Source organism: Ascaphus truei, chromosome 6, assembly GCF_040206685.1.
Source record: "Ascaphus truei isolate aAscTru1 chromosome 6, aAscTru1.hap1, whole genome shotgun sequence".
Taxonomy (NCBI): Eukaryota; Metazoa; Chordata; class Amphibia; order Anura; family Ascaphidae; genus Ascaphus; species Ascaphus truei.
In genome coordinates, this window is record NC_134488.1 from 100,211,416 (window position 1) to 100,235,088 (window position 23,673).

At 40.5% G+C, this 23,673-nt stretch overlaps 1 protein-coding gene across 1 annotated transcript in view; it reads right to left on the bottom strand.

The window, feature by feature from the left end:
* PRKCG (protein kinase C gamma) overlaps positions 1-23,673 on the bottom strand; it is a 218,579-nt gene that overhangs the window by 92,322 nt on the left and 102,584 nt on the right. Inside the window, exons 6-12 of the mRNA XM_075605355.1 lie at positions 22,328-22,484; positions 20,600-20,734; positions 19,817-19,907; positions 15,472-15,501; positions 4,371-4,502; positions 1,718-1,891; positions 672-763 (exon numbers count right to left, since the gene is read on the bottom strand). Coding sequence (XP_075461470.1) covers positions 672-763; positions 1,718-1,891; positions 4,371-4,502; positions 15,472-15,501; positions 19,817-19,907; positions 20,600-20,734; positions 22,328-22,484 — 811 coding nt within the window. The remainder of the gene's footprint in view (positions 1-671; positions 764-1,717; positions 1,892-4,370; positions 4,503-15,471; positions 15,502-19,816; positions 19,908-20,599; positions 20,735-22,327; positions 22,485-23,673) is intronic.

Genomic DNA, 23,673 nt, shown 5'->3' on the forward strand with positions numbered 1-23,673 from the left:
AGTGACCGGCTTATCCGCTGCGGATCCATATTCGCCCATCTCTATTCAGTAGGCAGTACAATCTGTGTGGGTGTATTTGTGCCATGCTGAAGGAGTAAAACAGAGAGAAAAAGAGAGAGATTAAGATAGGGTGAAAAGACAACAACAGATTAAAGAGGAATGTGGTGAAAATAGGAATAATGAGAGGATTGGAGAAACTACTGCATGTTACAGAAGGAACCCGTTGAGAGAAGAAAGCAGAGATAAAAGGGAGGGGGTGGGTGAAACGAAAGAGAATATTGAGCTAAAAAAAAATAACATCCACAATATGAGTGATAAAGCTAAAAGCTTAACATGAATAGATGGTATAAATAGGCAATAATAAAGAACAAAAAAGGAAGATCAAGAAAGAGAAACGTGAAAAAATACGCTGCGCAAAATGGAAAACATATTTCAAAGCATTAAAAAAAAAAAACAGAAATTAATTTAAAATTATATATTATTTTTTTTACTCCCTGGGCTCACTTATTGAGAACACAGAATAACATTGCACTGCATTACTCTTCTCCAGTAAAAAAATCTTTTAAAATCAAGCAATGTTGGAAAGAAGCCCCCCTTCCCCTTCCCCTCCCAATCCCATCACATACAAGAAACAGAGCCCTAGCAAGGTGGACATTGTGAGGGGAACTTACATAGTATGGGGCTCCTTGAACTTGCCGACCTGTTGGATGTGGTACATGAGATCCCCCCCATTCACGTACTCCATAACAAAATACAGGCGGTCCTAGAACAAGAGCAGCAATAACTGTCTTCTAGCCCATGTTTATTGCTGGACACTTTCAATAAAACATCTGTGGAACTTATTTAAAGATGGTTGTGCAGTAAACGCACAATGCAGCATTGTGCCCACTCACAATAGTCAATCTGCAGCTGAGTTCTGCTTTGTGCTAAATATAGGAAGCAAACGTTGGACCCCTTAAGTGTCAAAACTGATTTACTGTAGTTGCTTCTAGCAGCAAATCTTGATAGCTATTCCATACAATCCCTCCTCCCCATATGCCATTCAAGGGGTCTCCTTTGGTGCTCAAGAGTTGGCCAGGATTCACTAAACTCCAAAAAGGGTAAAAATAGGTGTTAAAGAGAAAAAAAAACAGCATTCTTTTTAATAAATGAATAATTAATGTCAAATTACTTATTCAGCTGCTATTCACAAAACTTTTATACCTGAAGATATCGGGCTGCTGCCAACAGATATCGCCAATTTATCACCTACTGTACCCCAGGCTAGCGTTAGGCCTATCTTTCCTGTGTATATAATGGTATAATGGCCATTAAATATAAATATGCAAGATAAGACTAGCCAAGATAAAATAGGTGATATAAATACTGTATATAGTATAAAAAAAATGTAGAATTGATTAATATATTAAAACCCTTTGTAGCCCAAATCACCAGCTAGTCATGCAATATTAACTCACGTTTAATACAGTTTAGTGAATCTAGGCTAATTATTAAAATAAGAAAGCCATAACAAATTAAAAAGTAAATTATTAATAGTAAAGAATAAAATATTTACGTTTTTACCCTTAGCCAGCCAACAGTAGTTTTTCGTCAGGTAACCCATTCCACCGTTGGACAGGGGCATTTATAGTGAATTTGGTAACATTCAGAGAGACTAAAATGAAACACCGCTTCCCATGGCTAAAGTTGTAGATGGATAGTTTCAGGTAGCACATACCACAGTCTGGAATGTGGAATGAAGCTGTGTCAGGAAGTGAGGCCGATCAGACAAGGCCAGGACTCGTTTCTCTACCATAGTGCACTCCACATCATCATCTTGAATGATTACATCCTTCTTCAGGATCTTGATGGCAAAAAGCGCATCTGATCCACGTCTCTCGGCCAACATCACCTGTAAGCATGGGAAGCAGAGAAGAACAAGACCAGGAAAAGAAAGAATGATACCAAGCTTCATGAGAAATACATCAAGTTTGTATAATTATCTGTTCTGCGAAATGCTATATATTTTTTAACTGTTTTACTGTGGTTGTTTCTAGCACATCATCCTGATGGTTGCGTCATCAATTCACTCCTCCCCATTATTTTGGGCTTTCTTACATTTGCTTCTGTGCATATGTAAAAAAAATTACTTTGTTACCTTCAAGACCAGTCACATACTGTAAGTAAGGCATGGGTGGTGTTCTGGGGTGGAGTATTATGAAGTTGATTATTGTATTTATAGGTGGAAAGCAAAATAAAATGTGTTTAGTTATTCTGCTTGAAAATACTACATGAGCTTGTCCTGCAAAAGGAGAAGCGTCACCTATTAAGTCCTTCGCATCAAAACATCTGGTAAAAGCCATGCACAAGATGTTCAGAAAGGGAAGCAAACAGAATCATTTTTACTATTGTTGTATATCAATAAATAACTACCATAGTGCTTGTGGAATAGCATTCTTCAAACTCATGGACAGAATTAGCATTTAACCCATGTTTTATACATTTCATCAGAGGCTTTTCCAGCACCAAATGGGTTAAAAAGCACTGGATTACACTTTCCTTTTTAACCTGCTTTTTTTTCTTTGCAGTTTTTTTGTTCTTGCCTTGTTTCATTGGAATGTCACATAGGCTGTGTACCTGACACAGTGATATATTACAGCTCTTAGTTGCACCCTTAATTACAAAATATCCAGAGAAAGCCTGTCATTCTATGCAATAGCTTAACACATTTCCCTTTAATCTTCTCCTTTCTCCTTTTCTTATGCTATGTTAACATTTCAAGTTGCTGGTTCTTTTTGTAACCTTACACCATGTCATTTGCATAATAAATGAGTAACCTCTCTATACAATCCTATTTTTCTTCACAGTAGGGGACTTGTCTTGAAGAAGTTCTGTCTTTTTGCTGCCATTTTCATACTTTTTTTTGATACTTTCAATAATCATACGCAAGTCACCAAAAAATTCACAATATGAACACTCGTTTAGCAAGGGAGGTCCATATAGGAAAGACATTGCCCAGGGAATGGGAAGTTGGAGTCAAAGGTTCATGTCTTAATCAGACCTGGAGAGAACCGCCTTGTGTGACAGCTGTAAAATTATAATCAATGCTCTGGGTCACAGATTGACCACGGGCTATTCTATCATATAATGCTAGTGTTACTGATATATTCCGTCGCGGGGGTGGGTTTTGGCTCACCTGGTTTCTGTTTTACTAAACAGTTCTTTGGAGGTGTATTGCTCCTCCCTTCAGGACAGAGCTCCTACAAATTCTCCAATTAGCATAAAGGTATAATACACCCAATTGTCACTCTACACTTCACCCTCCACTGAAGAGCAGGTGAGTGTTTATGGCTGACAGAAAGAAGAAATATGTATAACTTTTAATATTTATATTAAACGCTTGGAGAAAAAAAAATGACACCCAAAACCCACAAATATTATATATATATATATATATATATATATATATATATATATATATATATAAATAAACTCTCTCCCGGTAATATTGTCCGTGCGGCTCACATCTGGAGCTGGTTTCTGTTGCCGAATTCCTGGGCTTTAATTTTTTTTTTTTTAAACTGGTCCCCTAAAAAGCTGCACCAACAGTTTACCTTTATAGTAAGGGAACTTTGTTACTGGCTTTGGCCAGCTTTTAACTGCACTAAATCACAAATAAGCATATGCTTCATTTATTTTACCCTTCCTGAGCAGTTTCACATACTTCACAAACTTTAGTCCATAGGACAATAAGACATTGCTTATATTCAGTATAGGTACCTGCTAAACGGAGTTTACTTTGACGAGGTTGGCAGGCTTGACATATTTTGATCAAAAGATGCAACCAAATTACTCCTTTGGTACACAGACTTAGGCTCTAAATGTAAACATGTCACTGTAGTATATTTTAGCCCAGTTGGTAGGAGCGCAGGAATCGTTCTTTGTTTTCCCTAAATGTAAGGCCAATCCTTTTACCAGCTGCATACTTCACAAAGGGAGGAGCGCAGGTACAGTAATATGTACAGCCTTCTATCATTTAGTTGCAAGTGCAAAACCATCCCTCTTCCTCCTTCTTGTTAAATATTATGCACAGTTGTGTCTTATACTGTAACTGTCTATTATATTGCCTTCAACAAATAACTTTGCAATTAAGGTGTTAAGAACACAAAGGCCCGCATTGTAGACAACAAAGGCAATTTAGATATTGCTTCCCCTTGTAAACCTTACATTTTAATACACAATATCATACAGTATTTAGTCTTGCATCAAGAAATTGCATAATGAACAGCCCCAGGAACCCCAGGTAATATGATATTGTAGAACACCAGCTATGAGAGACCAAAACCCAATTCATAGTCACCTGCTGAGATGGTAGTAGGGTAGTGCCTCACCTTGCCAAAGCTCCCCTTGCCGAGAACCATAAGGAAGTTGAAATCTGAGATGTGAAAGCGACTAGTGCCAAAAAAGCTCACGCGTTTGGAGTCTGTGGGACTAGGGCTTGCAACCGGACCTCGTCTCACTTTCTGCATGACAAGAATGATGGAAAAAGGAGCATCAGTGACAATTTGGGTGGCAGGAACATGCTCTGTAACTCGGAATAAAGACGGAAACCACAAGATGCTTATACCTGCTGTGACACCTGGACACTAAATGAGAAGACATTTAGTACTTCAATAAACTAACAGTATTACTAGCATCCTGCTCCTTTGGCAAACGGGTGAATGGGCTGACTAGTTATACAGCTTTGTTACTATCCATAGATTCTTTAGATATTTATAGCAAAACAACACTTAATACTAGGAGATGAGCAAAACTGGTGGTGTGAAATCAGAACCTACCAGAGACGTACGTTCCAAAACCTAAAACAAGACCAAAACCCAAACATTATTTAGAACCAAACCCAGAACACCAAATGCCGATCTCTACAGTTAATTTCAAAACTTGGGGTGTTTCTCACTATATCCTTTTTCAATTATATTATCTTAGTTTCCTGATTATTTTATGATTTTATATGTATTTTAAGCATTTTTTTCATGCTATTCAAGAATTTCCCTGCATATTTTATGGGTGTTTTTTTCCTACAATTAAGGTGTCGCATGAAATTGAGATTTGGCAAAACCAAGTAAATGTTTAGAACCAGAAGAACGTCCAAAAGAAAAAAAACACACAATATTTTTTTAGAACTAAAATTAAACCACAGTGCCCACCCTTACTTAATACATTTGTACAGAAGGTCAATGTAGTGTAATTAATGTAATCAAGGTGACTTTATTTAAAAAATGTTCTAACAACACAACCTGAAGCCGGATCTCAAATGATCAAATACAAAGAGCTTTCTCCAAAGAAAAATATTACAAGTTCCTAGGGAATTCTTAATGTGCACAAGTCTGCACCAAGGGTAAAACAATCCCTGAGAAAGTATATTATCTGAATTAGATGCACAGAAGGTATGAGGTGTTTAGAGTAAAGAGTTGCATAGATTCTCCTTTTCACTGTATGAGATGAAGAGAAAAAAACCCCCAGCAGAATGAAAATCTATATTTTAGTATTCTTCATAGCCTGCAACTCATGGGACATTAAAGACATTAAAAGGATGAAGCAACTTTATTGTGAAATACGTGACCCTGAAATGCAAACTTGCTGGAATTGTGTCCTAGCTATATGGTTCACTGAACCAATTTGTACAAATATTAACATGTATTTGTTTTTAGGCTACATTCAATATTTTGTTAATACATATGGTTGTGTTATATGTCTTATTTAGTATTTCTTTAAGATGTCTAGAACATATAACAAAGATACGCCCTTTCCTCTGTTGCTCGACTGCTAAAACTCTGACTCAGGCCCTCATTCTCTCCCGTCTTGATTACTGTAACCTCCTGCTGTCCGGCCTTCCTGCCTCTCACCTGTCTCCCCTACAATCTATTCTAAATGCTGCTGCCGGAATCACTCTACTCTTTCCTAGATCTGTCTCAGCATCTCCCCTCCTGAAATCCCTCTCCTGGCTTCCAATCAAATCCCGCATCTCACACTCCATTCTTCTACTCACTTTTAAAGCTTTACACTCTTCTGCCCCTCCTTACATCTCAGCCCTAATTTCTCGTTATGCACCATCCAGACTCTTGCGTTCTTCTCAAGGAAGTCTTCTTTCTACCCCCTTTGTATCTAAAGCCCTCTCCCGCCTTTAACTTTTTTCACTGACTGCCCCACACCTCTGGAATGCCCTTCCCCTCAGTACCCGACTAGCACCCTCTCTATCCACCTTTAAGACCCACCTTAATACACACTTGCTTAAAGAAGCATATGAATAGCACTGTGGATATTCTGAACACATGATACATAAAGCTTGGCCCCCAGCAGACGCACTTACCAGAACTCCCTCCTACTGTCTCTGTGCGTTCTCCCTACCTAACAATTAAACTGTAAGCTCCTCGGGGCAGGGACTCCTCTTCCTTAATGTTACTTTTATGTCTGAAGCACTTATTCCCATGACCTGTTATTTATATTATCTGTTAATTATTTGATTACCACATGTATTACTACTGTGAAGCGCTATGTACATTAATGACGCTATATAAATAAAGACATACAATACAATACTGTACAACATATTTGGACATTTAATTATAACAAGGACCTTAAATATTTCTGCTCAGGGAAGCAATGAGTGTCCTCTGTATTTGCGAAGCAGACTAGTGACAGGAGACTTTAATTGATAACTGTGTGCAGTGACAATGTGTAAACTTGTCACACAAGGACGCTGAAACCACAGCTGCATTCAATCTGAAACCCTCAGTCTACATCTGTGTTGACCAAAGGTCGGACAGTCTTACGCACAACCGAAAGGCAGCTAACGGGTGTGAGCCGTTTGCTGATGTTTGATGATGTTAAAGCTTCTCTATTTCAGTCTGAAACTCACCAACCCTTTTATACCCTGTACCCAATTTTCCAACTCAAACTGTCCATGAAATGTCTGTGAATTGGCTGTATAACCTCTGTTCATTTAATGTAACCATGTATTGTTATCATAACTCTGTGCCCAGGACATACTTGAAAATGAGAGGTAACTCTCAATGTATTACTTCCTGGTTAACATTTTATAATTAAATAAATATGTAGATCAAAACAAATAAAGTCACTGAAGCTGGAATGGGACCGGGAAATGTTTACCAAGTTGTGTCACTTCCTGCTTGTTTTCGAATCTTATATGATCCCTCTACAGCCATAATTTTCTATCTGTCCTGCACCAATCCTCGGTCATTGCTATTGTAAATTAGTTCACAAAGACGGCATAGCTTAGACATGGCCAATATGATCTAGTCACTTCTATTATGATCAGTAGGATTACAGTGGAACCTTACACCCAGAACCTCCCACATTCTGCGTATATTTTAGAATACTTCCTGCTGTTATCCTTTCACCTCTATCATTGGACACCCGTTAGTTGAGATAGACCGGTTGTAGAATTAACTTGTATGTGAGGTAGGTCCATCAGGACAAAATAAGTCTCCTAATTGGAAGGGAAGTGGAGTATTATTAGAAAACCAGCAGTTTGTAGCTTGACCACTCGTCATACAGCAGGACCATGGGGGTGTGAGAAGGTTACTTATACTAGAGATGCACATACTGACTATACTGCATTATGAAGCAATTATGGGTTTACATAACATATTTTATTTTATATTTATTTGATCTCATCCACTGCATCTGAAATCTGTTCCAAAACTGGAGGCTGGCTGTTGCATAGCAACAGAGAGTGATAACAGAAGAGAAAAAGGCAACTGATAACAGAAGAATAGAATAAAAAATGTATAATTTCTCCATGGAGATTAAGCTGTGTCTGCCCGGTTTCATGTCTGATGCCCAAAAAGTGTGTGTGGGGGGGAGGGGGGGAGAGTATTACAGTCAATAAAAAGTCAGAAGAAAAATTGAGATTAAAGATAGAAAGGAAGGAATATTTACCACCTTACAGGACAATTGATGCCAGTGTTAGATAATGGCAATAGATGATTTTTGCTATTTCCCCTACTCCAAAAAGTCCCGAATTTTACATATTTTAAAGTGTTTGCAAATGTTTCCTCCATCTCCCATGCTTTTTGTCTCAAATATAAGTTTTTCTTTAATCAATCACACTTGAACAAATAAATTGAAAGGTTTATAGATTCTGCTACCTCCAGTCTGCCTCGGGAGAGCGCTCTGCCCAGCTCTAAGATATCATTTATATAGAGATTCATTGGTCTCCTAATGTCAGGTTATAGCGGTTATACTGCTGTAGATGCCCGAGGGGCCATAACATGGGTAATACAGAAAAGATGCCAGTAGGTGGCAGCAAAAGAGTGATGTATAAACAGAGAGAATGCCCAGGCACACACAGTAGAATGGGAAGAAACAGCATGGGTGTTGTTTATTTCTTACATTTAGTATTTAGTTTCATGATTAGAAACCCGTGCAAACAACAGCACCATTATTATCAAATAAAAATATTTAAATAAATTTAAACTGAAATAAATGTGACTCTTTCTTTTGATAAATCTGGTGCCATTTCTTTGCACTAGTTAAGTTTTGCAACAGTTTTGCAGCTGGGAGACTCTGGTAAATACCCCCTTCCACCAGCATAGGTTAGAGCAGGATGCCCAATCTTTTTCTCCTGCGTCCCTTTAGAGGTTTAACATACAGTGGTGTGAAAAAGAAAGAACACCCTCTTTGAAGTCTATGGTTTTACATACTGGTATCAGGACATAATAACAATCATCTGTTCCTTAGCAGGTCTTAAAATTAGGTAAATACAACCTCAGATGAACAACAACACATGACATATTACACGTGTCATGATTTATTTAACAAAAATAAAGCCAAAATGGAGAAGCCATGTGTGAAAAACTAAGTACACCTTATGATTCAATAGCTTGTAGAACCACCTTTAGCAGCAATAACTTGAAGTAATCGTTTTCTGTATGACTTTATCAGTCTCTCACATCGTTGTGGAGGAATTTTGGCCCACTCTTTTTTACAACGTTGCTTCAGTTCATTGAGGTTTGTGGGCATTTGTTTATGCACAGCTCTCTTAAGGTCCCGCCACAGCATTTCAATCGGGTTGAGGTCTGGACTTTGACTGGGCCATTGCAACACCTTGATTCTTTTCTTTTTCAGCCATTCTGTTGTAGATTTGCTGGTGTGCTTGGGATCATTGTCCTGTTGCATGACCCAATTCTGGCCAAGCTTTAGCTGTCGGACAGATGGCCTCACATTTGACTCTAGAATACTTTGGTATACAAAGGAGTTCATGGTCGACTCAATGACAGCAAGGTTCCCAAATCATCACCCCTCCACCACCCTACTTGACAGTTGGTATGAGGTGTTTGTGCTGATATGCTGTGTTTGGATTTCGCCAAATGTGGCGCTGTGCATTATGGCCAAACATCTCCACTTTGGTCTCGTTTGTCCAAAGGACATTGTTCCAGAAGTCATGGTTTGTTCAGATGCAAATTTGCAAACCTAACCCGTGCTGACATGTTCTTTTTAGAGAGAAGAGGCTTTCTCCTGGCAACCCTTCCAAACAAACCACACTTGTTCAGTCTTTTTCTAGTTGTATTGCCATGAACTTTAACATTCTAACTGAGCCCTGTAGAGTCTGAGATGCTAACATGCTAACTGAGCCCTATAACTCTTGGGTTCTTTGCAATTTCTGGGACGTCCACTCCTTGGAAGATTGGCAATTGTCTTGAATGTTTTCCACTTTTGAATAATCTTTCTCACTGTAGAATGATGGACTTTAAATTGTTTGGAAATGGCCTTATAACCCTTCCCAGATTGATGGGCAGCAACAATTGCTTCTCTAAGATCATTGCAGAAGTCTTTCCTCCTTGGCATTGTGTTAACACACACCTGAATGCTCCATATCAGCAAACAGCGAAAACTTCGGCTTTTATAGAGGTGGTCACACTTGCTGATGATCAATTAATCAAGGGCATTTGATTAGCAGCACCTGTCTGCTACTTAGCATCTTAATTCCTATGGAAGCAGTAAGGGTGTACTTAGTTTTTCACACATAGCTTCTCCATTTTGGCTTTATTTTTGTTAAATAAATCATGACACAGTGTAATATGATATGTGCTGTTGTTCCTCTGAGGTTGTATTTACCTAATTTTTAGACCTGCTAAGGAACAGATGATTGTTATTATGTCCTGATATGTAAAACCATAGAATTCAAAGAGGGTGTACTTTCTTTTTCATACAACTGTACTGTACATGAAAACCTCTGCTCTCGCAGTATAGGTGCATGACTGAACTTACTTTTGCAACCAGAATTGGTTTGGTTAAAAAAAAAATATCTTGTACACATTGAAATTACTTTTCTTATTCCTCATAAACACATTCTTCAATGTCTTGGCATCATCTTAATATGACCACCATATTTATTTATCTACTATATATTTTTGAAAGCATTGTATGTATGTATGTTTCACTGTGTTCCCTGTCCCTAGCGGCAATCTCATTGGTCCCTTGGCCCGCCCGCCCCCGCACACCTCTCATTGGCCTCACACACTCACACCATCCCCTTGGCCTGCCCCCCACAACTCTCATTGGCCTGAGGCGGAGTGACGGGCCAAAGGTCCAAAAAAAACACACACACACACCTCTCTCTGTCCTCTCCCCCCCCATCACACTCACCTCCCCCCCTCCCCGGTGCTCCACTCACCTCCGCTCCACTCACCTCCCGCTCCACTCCCTCCCGCTCCACTCACCTCCCTCCCGCTGCACTCCCTCTCCACTCACCTCCCTCCACCTCCCTCCCACTCCACTCACCTCCCTCCACCTCCCTCCCGCTCCACTCACCTCCCTCTCCACTAACCTCCCTCCCGCTCCACTCCCTCCTGCTCCACTCCCTCCCGCTCCACTCACCTCCATCCTGCTCCACTCCCTCCCGCTCCACTCACCTCCCGCTCCACTCACCTCCCTCCTAGGCGCGGGGACAGGCAGTGGGCAGGGCAGCCTGCCGCTGCCACGCGGCACCTAAGATGGCGGCGGACGGAAGGACCTCCTTCCTCCCTCGCGGACTAAGTAACATGGCGGCGGCCGGAACGAGAGGTGACGTGTGTGTGTGTCACTGTGTGTGTGTGACGCTGTGTGTGTGTGTGACACTGTGTGTGTGTGTGTGTGTGTGTGTGTGTGTGTGTGTGTGTGTGTGTGTGTGTGTGTGTGTGTGTGTGTGTGTGTGTGTGTGTGTGTGTGTGTGTGTGTGACACATTGTGTGTGCCCCCACCCTCCTGTCCACTCTCCTCCCCCTCCTGTCCACTGTCACCCCCCTCCTGTCCACTGTCACCCCCTCCTGTCCACTGTCACCCCCCTCCTGTCCACTCTCCCCCCTCTCCTGTCCACTCTCCCCCCTCTCCTGTCCACTCTCCCCCCCTCCTGTCCACTCTCCTCCCTGTCCTGTCCACTGTCACCCCCCTACTGTCCACTGTCACCCCCCTCCTATCCACTCTTCCCCCCCTCCTGTCCACTCTCCTCCCCCTCCTGTCCACTGTCCCCCCCCTCCTGTCCACTGTCCGCCCTCCTGTCCACTGTTCCCCCCTCCTGTCCACTGTCCCCCCCTCCTGTCCACTGTCCCCCCCTCCTGTCCACTGCCCCCCCCTCCTGTCCACTCTCCTCCCCCTCCTGTCCACTGTCCCCCCCCCCCTCCTGTCCACTGTCCCCCCTCCTGTCCACTGTCCCCCCCTCCTGTCCACTGTCCCCCCCCTCCTGTCCACTGTCCCCCCCTCCTGTCCACTGTCCCCCCCTCCTGTCCACTGTCCCCCCCTCCTGTCCACTGTCCCCCCCCTTAGTCCACTGTCCCCACCCCTCCCCTCATGTCCACTGCCCCCCCCTCCTGTCCACTACCCCCCTCCTGTCCACTACCCCCCCTCCTGTCCACTGTCCCCATCCCCTCCTGTCCACTGTCCCCGTCCCCTCCTGTCCACTGTCCCCGTCCCTCCCCTCCTCCTGTCCACTGTCCCTCCCCCCCACCTTTTCCTAGCAGCAAATTTAACTCACGGGCAACGCAGGGTCTCTCAGCTAGTTTAGTTATAAAATATTTTACCAGGAAGTAATACATTGAGAGTTACCTCTCGTTTTCAAGTATGTCCTGGGCATAGAGTTAAGACAAATAATACATGGTTACAAATACAGTTACATAAATGAACAGGGTATACATTATATACAAGACATTGCATGCACAGTTAAAGATAATATATATTATGGGCGTATGAAACAGTTACAGACCAGATTAAAAAGTGTGACAGCCTTAGTTTTGAAAGAACTTAAACTGGTGGTGGATGTGAGAGTCTCTGGTAGGTTGTTCCAGTTTTGGGGTGCACGGTAAGAGAAGGAGGAACGTCCGGATACTTTGTTGAGCCTTGGGACCATGAACAGTCTTTTGGAGTCTGATCTCAGATGATAGGTGCTGCATGTGGTAGGGGTGAGGAGCTTGTTCAGGTAGCTGGGTAGCTTGCCCATAAAGAATTTGAAGGCAAGACAGGAAAGGTGAACTTTGCGCCTAGACTCGAGTGATGACCAATCTAGTTCTTTGAGCATTTCGCAGTGATGTGTGTTGTAGTTGCATTGGGGAACAAAACGACAAATTGAATTGTAGAGGGTGTCAAGTTTGCTAAGGTCGGTTTGAGGTGCCGAGCCATATACTATGTCTCCATAGTCAATAATTGGCATTAGCATCTGCTGTGCGATACGCTTTCAGACCAGGAGACTTAGGGAGGATTTGTTCCTGTAAAGTACCCCTAGTTTGGCATAGATCTTGGTTGTCAGGGTATCAATGTGCATCCCGAATGTTAAGTCGGAGTCAAACCATATGCCCAGGTATTTAAAACTAGTGACAGGGGTTAGGGTGGTGTTAGCGTTGGTTCTAATCTGGAGCTCAGTCGCTGGAAGCTTTAAAAATTTAGTCTTGGTCCCAAATACCATTGTTACAGTCTTGTCAGTGTTTAAAAACAGTTTGTTTTGGGAAATCCAGTTTTCGAGTCTCAAAAGTCAGACTGAAGTATGTGTTGAAGGTCAGAGAGGCTATGGCTGTGTGCATATAGGATTGTGTCATCTGCATACATGTGTATTGAGGCTTTCTGAGGCTTCCTTTATGAACGGGGGTAAAGGAGTGATACAGGTTAGCACCCTTTTGTGGATCGGGGCCTAAAGGTGTAAAGCAGGGGCCTCAAGGGCCACCAACAGGCAGGCTTTTATGGATATCCCTGCTTCAGCGCAGGTTTCTCAATCAGTGGCTCAGTCTTCAACGGATATCCTGGTCTGTTTGTGGCCCTTGAAGACTGAATTTGAGACCTCTGGGTTAAACCACCTCTGCAACTATCATTCAGATGTATGGATCATCCTCTGGGTAACTAATGGTCTAAAAAGATGCCACAACTGATTATTCTATCCATAGCAATTGCAGATAGTAGATACGGAATTGCAAGGCACATTATTACTATAGTACGAGGTTCCTCTTAAGATTAATTTTTAGTTATAAGTAACCATAGCAGGGCTCAACTATCAATGACTTCTCCTCTGCATTTCATCCCAACATCTCAGCACAAATTCACATTAATTATAGAGAAAACATTAAAAAAAAAAAAATCTGTGTATCTTATTCTTTTTTCTGTATTGTAATGTTGTTGTTTAATGTGTGTAAACCAAAGAAAAAACTATTTTTAAAAAAGCCTCTAAAGGCAGACCCCACAATTATTTGCATCCCATTGGTATTGGGTTCAAACATGTTTTCTCCTCAGGAATGTAAAAAAAATTCACTGGCATTTGTACACATTAAACGCTCAGAGGTCAATATGGTAGAATTCTGTAAAAAGCAAGAAATGGCTTATCACATTATTGTATTGTATGTCTTTATTTATATAGCGCCATAAATGTACATAGCGCTTCACAGTAGTAATACATGTGGTAATCAAATAAATGAAAAAAGGAACAAAGGGCACAAATGGATTTAGAATATCCAAACTCATTTATTGAGCCAACACAACGTTTCGACCATACTGGTCTTTATCAAGTGACATAGTGGCATAAACATAATTCCTTCAAACAACATTTAAATAGTGCTCCAAACCCCATCATCATTAAAGATGAACGTCGCCGAGGAACCCGGAAGTGGGGAGTGTCCTCAACAAGTAGAGGACCCGGATGGATGACATCATCAAGATGGACGTCGCCGAGTAACCATGAAGCGGGGAGAGTGTAGAAGATCCCATGACACACAGGAGTGTCTTAAAACATCTGATAGAGATCAGCTTATTAAGGATACGGACATTACATTGGAAGGGGGGGACTGGTTCAGCACATGAACACCATCACCACTGATTGAACAGGTTGCATGATGGAGTTTGGAGCACTATTTATATGTTGTTTGAAGGGATTATGTTTATGCCACTATGTCACTTGATAAAGACCAGTACGGTCGAAACGTTGTGTTGGCTCAATAAATGAGTTTGGATATTCTAAATCCGTTGTGCCCTTTGTTCCTTTTTTCATCTATCCAGGACTGATCACAGGCTTTCCTACAAACATTGGAGCACCGGTAACTGTATCATTTTTTGTTTATAATTTAAGGTGTGCAGCATTTTTCTTATCTGTCTGTAATCAAATAAATAACAGATCATGGGAATAAGTGCTTTAGACATAGAAGATTATCAGATTATTACTTAAGTTTCAGTTAACAAAACAATTAATTGGCTGGTACATTACAGTAACTACAAAGTGGGCCACGAAAGAAAATAGTGTATCTGAGCTGATTCTTGTAGCAGAACCACAAGTCCCAGTGTGCATTGAGATTAAACCAAAACAAACTCAATTATTATCTCGATGTCTCCCTGTTGACTTGTGGCATTTATCAAATCAGTGTAAAAATGGGAGCCAATAAAAAACCTGACCTTTTAAATTACCTGTTACCTGAAAACAGGATCATGTAGCTACTGTACACTGTTCACTACTATATACTGTTAATTCAAACAGGGTGTCTCTAACAGACTCCGCGATCAATGAATCAACTCTGACATTAAAAATACCTGTCTTCCTACGACAGTGCATCCACTGCTGACGCGCACGCGCACGGCAAACAGTGTTGGCGGGGCAGCTTGGTGGAAATATAAAGAAATGTGTATTTTCGAGCGGCTGCCGTGCCACGTGACACTGTGAGCCAATCACAGTGAGGTCTACCCTTGTGACATCATGGCCACACCTCCTAGCATCATCGTTTGGCCTATATGAACAAAAAGTGTGCGCCACGTGCTTGCGTAACGTAACTTCAGTCCACAAGGGCCACCAACAGGTCAGGTTTTCAGGATATCCCTGCTTTAGCACTGGTGGCTCAATCAGTGGCTCAGTCAACAACTGGATTAGATGGATTAACATATAGACAAATGACAGCCATTGTATCAACAACTGAACGAGACTCACATACAGGCTTGCGCTTGTATTCACAACGAACAACATAAAAATTACCTCATAAAGTTCAAGTGGGAAATTGCACGCCTGAAATAAAGAGGAAAATCAAAAGTGTGGGAAAACAAACCGGGAACAGGAAAGACAGAGAGAGGTTGACAGATGGGGAGTTGAGGAAGGAACAGACATACAGTATAAGAGAATTAAACAGATGTACTATAGGAGTAGGTAAAATAGGAGTCATTCTGAAATGCAATATATAAAGGTTAAAGAGTAGGAATGTGGTCCCAGAGAAAAGATGAGAGGCAATTGTTGTTTGCAAAAAGATAAATAACTTATTCAAGGAAATGATGCACACAGGGCCAAATTGACTAAAACGTGTTGATTGGGTCAAAAAATCAAGCAATGTAGTGATGTCAATCATTTGGCATTTTCACAATTTTCTCTGCATTTACCCAGCCAATGTTATGCATGGGATATTTCGGATTATCATACATTTTTGTAAGCTTATTTTTTCAAATATATCCGTTTGAAAATATTGCCTGGAAAAGAATGCCTAAAAACAGCCAACTCAGTATAGAAATATAATTTTTTCATATAGCAGTGTGTATGGTGGATTTAGAGAACTCCGGTTGGTCATGCTTCAAAATGTAACAAAAATGTAATATAAAGCTAGTGTACGACTGGAGTAAACGTGTGACGTGATACCGAAGTATCCTGTAAAGGAGCAATTAAAGCGGATGATTTGTCTATTTTTATTTACATAGGATTGAAGCAGGGGGTCTCCGGAGCTGAACCCCATTAATTTCAGCTCCAGTGATATCCTGCTTCCTGAGATACTTCTCTCCAAAGTATCTCCTGCAAGCTAAAGCTCCATCGTCACATGGGCCAATAGGAAGCTGAAACTTATGATGTCGCGGCATCCTATTGGCTTGCAGGAGCCATTATGTGATCCCTGCTAGCCGGACAGAGTGGCTACCTGCACCTACTATGGAGGTAAGTATCCCCGGAACAGAAATGAATGGGGTCATCTCCAGAGACCCCCTGCATCATGTTAGCAAAAATTGCAAAACAAATTGCGCGCTTGCATAGCCTCTTAAGCTTTTCCTGTGACAGCAATCTGACACATTATTGTCCTTCCGCAAGCCACATGAAATTGAAATAACGTATTGGTACACCCACAGTGCCAGGATGCATAGGACCGTGACAAAGTCCTTTTTCTGCCGATGCCGCCACCACTGGCAAAATTAAACATTTAAAGGTAGCATTTGGTCAATCTAATTGTTATATATTGTCAAAGCCTTGTCTTTGGTTTAGGCTTTACCAGAAACACTGTACCATTGATATGTACCTTGGCTATTGTGTTAAATTCTTCAGGGATGTGACATACAGTACATGAAAGTTCTTAACAATTGTGAAATATATCAAAATAAATTGAAGTCTTCAAAGCTTCTGAAGAACAGGTTTTTGAACAACTAATAAATTCATGTGTAAGGTCAATATTTTTGTTTTGTTTAATACAAAGGGAAGCAAAAAACACACACAATATATATACATACACATTTTAAGTTATGGTGGGCGAAAAAGGCGACAAAAAACCTCCACCGTTAGCAAATAGCTAATAAAATCTTTATTGGCTATATGCTAACGGTGGAGGTTTTTGTCGCCTTTTTCACCCATCATAACTTAAAATGTGTATGGTAAACCTGCCCAACCTTGAAAATTGCAAAACCAGTACAACCAACCTCACACTGATGAGACCCATGAAGGTCGAAACAGTTGTCTGTGAGTGGTTTGACTGGCTTTGCATCTAATCCCATGCTGTGCTTAAAAGCTGTGTGAGCAGCAGAGCATTTGCTAAAATGGATTTCAGGCAAAAGGTGACACATAGTGTGCTATTTGCATGTCATTTCCCAGAATCCCTTGCTGCAGTGGAAGCACTGTATGCTAGGTGATAATGGTGAAAGGCGGGTTGGCAGACCTGTCTAAGACATATCAATGTGCTCACAAGTGATATTCCTTATTGGATATATATATATTTGTGTATATATATATCCCAATGGCGCAGACTCTCCCTCAGACCAGAGGGATGGGAGTATGATCTTGATATTAGGATCACCTCCTTGCAGCATGTGTCCTGGTTGAGCGCTTCGCTCGCCCTCACATAAAATCCAGCCCGACCTCCAAGGGAGTAAAACAAAAAGACACAGTGCACCAGAGGTGAGTATCAAATGGTATATTAAAACACACACAACGTGTATCATAAACTTATAATTAAAACTCTTAAAATCTGCTCCGCACTATGTTCCAGTCCGCGTGGATCCATAGATGGAATACAGCAGGGACCTTGTGCACCGGGTCATAATCTAAATCAACAAAATAAAAACTAATTCATCTAGCACGCTTCTCATTGAATTAATACCTCATATAAACAAAGAAATGTGTGTATATATATATATTATTATTATTATTATTATTATATATATATATATATATATACACACACAGTCTTGTGTCTCTTCTTTCAATACACTTTTTTGATCAATTCTGGAGTGCTGCCTGCTGATTTCGTCTCCAAAACGGTATCGTATTGCTTTTATATATATATATATATATATATATATATATATATGCGCATATGTGCGTGATATTAATCTAATAATAATAAATGAAAATCATTCAAAATCCATATTTAATAAGTGCTAAATTAATAATTTAGTGAAAAATCTAAAAACCTTCAAATATTAATGTAGAGAACTACATGGTAACAATATATATTCACGAGGCTGGTGGGCTCCCTATAATCGTGCTCTCCTTTGGATGAATTCCTTTTTATTTTGTTGATGTATATTATGATTATGTCTATCAGATGCAATGTATTTTATGGGCGCCACTTTATTGATTAATTGCTTCATTACCGTCTGTGGGTTTAGGTAAGAGAGCCCATCTTTGAGACGCTATCCCTTGATGAAGCACGTTGCACGTACGAAACGTGTTGAGGTAGCGTCATAGCTGTATTCCATCTACGGACCCATGCGGACTGGAACATAGTGCAGAGCGCCTTTTAAGAGTTTTAATTGTAAGTTAATGATACACATTGTGTGTGTTTTAATATACCATTTGATACTAACCTCTGGTGTACTGTGTCTTATATATTTGTATATGGATATACTAGGAAGGTAATGTATATACTGTATATATATATTTCCTTCCTAGTCATAAGGCAACTAAGATTGACTACCTGAGGGAAGTTTCCTATACATTAAGATCAATTAACTGTGCTTTTGCTGTGAAATTGGTGAAATTACCTTTACATGTGCATCTTGGCATCTCGTGTCACTTCGTCCCAGAGTTTTGTGGGTGGGGGTGTTGCACATACAAAATCCGTAACATACATATATTTCCATAATGTCAAACTATAAAACTGGGGGGGTGGGGGGGGGGGGACTGCAGCACCCCCGTAACTCTAGTTCCAGCTCCAATGGAGGAGTTGGATATGAATTACACAATGAAATTAAAATGTGATACTTCAATTGGGATGTCTTTTGACAATTTTTTTTTCTTTTTAACCAGTAAACAAAAGCCCTCATCTGTGGTGGCATAAACTAGTTTTACATCAAATGTAACATTCTTAATTGCCAACATTTAACAAGATACAAGGCAGATAAATAACAGTTTTAGGGAGCACCCACCAACTGTGTGGGCTTTTTATATGGGAGATGGAGATCTGATTGAGAGCAATAGCACAAGGAGAGCATACTATAAAAATATTTAAAAAATGAAGCATTTGATTTGTAATCTGTCACTTCTTTGTAATTTTAATTAGGCAAGTAAGGCACCCTCATTAGGCTGAGTCCATGGTGTCGAAGACCGCATGGAGGCGTCCGCGTGGGGCGCGATCAGATTGCCTTAAGGCATTGACAGCGCCCATAGACCGCGCGGGCGGAGGCAGGAGGGGGCACGCGTTGTGCAAGAAATCAGTTTAAACTGATTTCTTGGCGCGAGACGCAGGTCACGTGAGCGGTTCGCCCAATGAGGCACCATGACCCAGGCCTTATGCTTGCATTTCTATAAAATAACTGAAATGAACGGGTTAGGAAAGCCTACACACATGCGTATGTAACACCATTTTCATCACTGCAGCACATTACAAAATGAATAGCTTTACAAGTCCTTCTTGTGGTCGTTTTTGCACAAGTTCTGTCTTTTCAAGGATTTGAGCTATCACACGTCTTTACAATGGCAATGAGATACTCGTTACATCACCTTTTATGGGAGTCAATGGCCTGGTCAGGAGTAGTGTAAGGTGAATGGCGATGTCATGTTCAACAGCTACAGGCCCAGTTAACCAAAGGTACTGGCAACTATGCTCCTGCTCTGGGGTGTACTTTGGCAAGGCCTGTACCTCAAACTTTTGTCGGAGTCCAAAGTCATCTGCGTCATCAGCCACAGGGACATTGTAATACTCGCCTTCTTCTTGATTCAGTAACTTGTACCTGAGAGAGACATGGGCAGACGGACAACCAGGACCAGGGAACGGAGGAGGACAGTGAAGGGTGACAGAAGAGAAAGGAAAGGAAAGGAGTTGGGAGAGATTGGAAGAGACAAGAATGGGTAGGAATAAAAAAAATGGGAAATATGGACAGGGAAAATGAAACCACAAGAAGATCAAAAGCAATAGAAACACAAAAAAACATAGAGCCAGATGTGAAAGCGTGGAGCAGAGATATGAGACAAAAAGGGGAGGACAAGAGAAAGGAATACGGGTATAAATAAAATAAGAAAAAAATATAAATAAAAAGCGAAAAGGCAAAATACAAATGGTGGTGGAATATAATAAATTGGAACATGTTTTGAAATTAGGAGAATAAAACAAAGGTCGAGGAAACACCAAGTGAACAAATATAACAAAAACAGAGACACAAAGATAAGAGAAAGGAAAGTAAGGTCCCATAAGGAATAACGCTAAATTGTAACTGATGTTTCCATACATTCCCTAATGTCTTGTCTCTACATTTGCATCTGTATAGTAGCATGTGAGCCCTATGTCACCTTTAATTGGCAACTGCATTTATTTCAGTTAGTTGACCAGCTAACCGCCACACCATGTTAAGAGAAGGAAGGTCTCCAATGAACACAACATACAGTTACCCGGTTTGCAAAAATGCTGCAGAAGTCAAACAATTACCAGCCGTCCACAGTGTTCTTCATGATTTCTGAGACGCCAAATGACATGGAGCCCATGAAGTCATTTCGTGAGGTGCGATCCCAGTCCCAAACTTCTACGGAAAGTCGTCTGTCCTCATCGCCCGACTTTAGGGAGCTTAAGAATCCAAAAGAAAAAAAAATGTACATTGACTGCTGCTGCAAGATAAACTACTTTTCTTGTACTGCAATACATTGATGTTAACAATTTACTTCTGAATAGAAAGAATGTGGTAGGAATCAATCTTATTGTCTATGTTTGCAATAAAAATGCAGTAGAGATCATTTTGTGTGCAGTAGTCCCAAAACAAGAACAATGTAACATAATGTGCGATGGTGTAGTTAGTATGCCTAATCATTGGAGGTCGTAGTGGCAGTGTTACCCCTGTACTCTTCATTAAGTCACTCCTCTAGTATGCCTAGTGCCCTTCAAAAGCAGGGGAGTCCGTGAGGCCATAAGTAATGGAAGAAATCTATCAACTGCACCTTAAAAGCTTTTTGGTCTTCAGCACAACAGGACAGGAAGAAAAATGTAAATTCTATCAATTATCAGCTGCAAGGCAGAATTAGAAGAGCGGGGATCCGGAAGAAGGGGAGGGGGTTGTTGACTTACTCCTTGGGAAGTGAATTCTTCACCATCTTAAAAACGACTATAATCAACACACACCTACCTTCCTTTCATCTAACTCTTCCACACGCTACACTTGGGTAAAGACTGGCCCTCACAGGTCTAAAACAGTGTTAAAAAGACCTGTACTATGGAGATCATAATGGAATCTGAGATAAGTCTTAGTAGTACCTCATTTCTAATGCCATTTTTGTAAGTTGAACTAGGCTCTTCAACTAGTTTTTCAAATGAAATGTTAGGAGTGTTAAGAACAAGAATAAGATGCATAACAATATTGATACGTTGTATTGAAGATGATATGTTTATAACATGTGGTGACATCCTCCCCCCTCCCCCTATGCCCTAAACCCCCCCGGTTTATATGTTCGTGTTTCCATTATTTTATGTTTTATGTTTCTTGTTATTAAAATGTATCCCTCTATTATAATTTGCTAGCTCCAAATGCACAATACAGGCATACCCCGCATTAACGTACGCAATGGGACCGGAGCATGTATGTAAAGCGAAAATGTATTTAAAGTGAAGCACTACCTTTCCCCCACTTATTGATGCACGTACTGTACTCCAATCGTCATATACGTGCATAACTGATGTAAGTAACACATGTGTAACAGGCTCTATAGTCTCTCCGCTTGCGCACAGCTTCGGTGCAGGTAGGGAGCCGGTATTGCTGTTCAAGACTTGCTGACAGTTGCATGCACGAGCTGCTGTTTGCCTATTGGGCGATATGTCCTTACTCGCGAGTGTACTTAAAGTGAGTGTCCTTAAACCGGGGTATGCCTGTACAGTATTATCAATCTGTGTTGAGCTAACTATAGGTAACAAAGTATCTGTCAAAATGGATATTTATGTGAAAATACAAAAAAAGAGATTAAAAAAAAAGTGAGTTTCAGTGTGAATAAACTGCACTTAGCTGCCTAGCCAAATAGTATAAAATTAAGAAGAAAGGAGGTTCAAGGGCCAGAGCTAGGCCCTTCTCGGGGATGTTTGGCCCATGGCCTGCCAGTCGAAGTGTCCTGAAGGTGTGTTTTAATTAACATACAGTTTATTATACCAAATAAGACAGCACATGGGTTAACGTACAATATAAAGGCCTCGTTCCAAATTGGGTTAAGACTGGACTTGACAGTTCTGGTTTTCTGTTTGGTCAGGTTCTTCGGGTCTGGTATCAGCTTCAGCTTTACGTAAGGATCTGACAACCCATTTGGATCCATGGGGATGAGATTACGCGCTTCGCCCACTGGCAGAAGAAAGAGAATAAAGCTATAAAAAAAAAGGCATTTCCAACCAAAGACATGTTTTTATTTACTTGTCATTAGTAGATGCATGAAACTCGTTAAACAGGTAATCTGACACTGGTTGTCAAATACATGCAAGTAGTAATTTTTATATACACTACTTAAGATTGCTTCCATAAATCTCATTTATTTATTATTTTAAAAATAAATAAATGAGTATTTTTTTAGGGGTGTAGCAAAAATCTTTGGAAAGAGCATATTCCACATTTCATATTCTCATGCAGTGAATAAATGGGATATATATATATATGTAGAGGTATCAGTACCGTGCTAACCGAGCTTCAATAATCAAAAAATAAATAGATGATACCGTTCTGTGGCTAACGAAATGCCGGAAGAAGAGATCAGCGTATCTCGAAAGCTCGCACAAATAAAAGCATTTTGTTAGCCACAGAACGGTATCATCCATTTATTTTTGATTTTATATATATATATATATATATATATATATATATATATATATATATATATATATATATATATATATATATATATATATATATTAGCAGATATGATTTGGAAGGTCCCTGGAGGTTACATGTGTAATCCATGTGTTTTATTTTTAGAAACTGACTTTCGTCACTAGAGTCTCAATTTTAAACACCGAGATCACTCCCACGTTATCTTAGTTGCAATGAAATTGAAAACATTCATGAAATAGTAAACTGACATGAATATCACGTTTCATATTTTCATTACTACTCGTGCCCTGATTATTGAGCCCCAAAACATGTTAACCCTAAAGCATAGTACTTTTCATTGGCTCGGGGAAAAGATTGAACTGCTGTTTTAATGTCCACACACACCAGGAGCTAATTCCAACCCTAGCAGAAAGGTTATTTTTAACACCAGCTTGTTGCTAGGGGAAATATCAGCTCAAAGTGTCAAGAAGGGATATGATGCAAACACCAAAAGGTGGAAGCAGGAAAACAGCACATTATTCCCCATAGTGAGCACATTTAAAGGAACAGTTCCTCCCCCAAGGCCACCCCATTCTTTACATATATGGGAAGCAGGGGGTCCCCACATTACTTTACAGCTCAGGGGATACCCTAGTTTCCGAGATACATAATGGGAACGCTAGTGTTGGTACTTACTTCTCGTTTATATTCCCTGCGTCACACTGCCCTC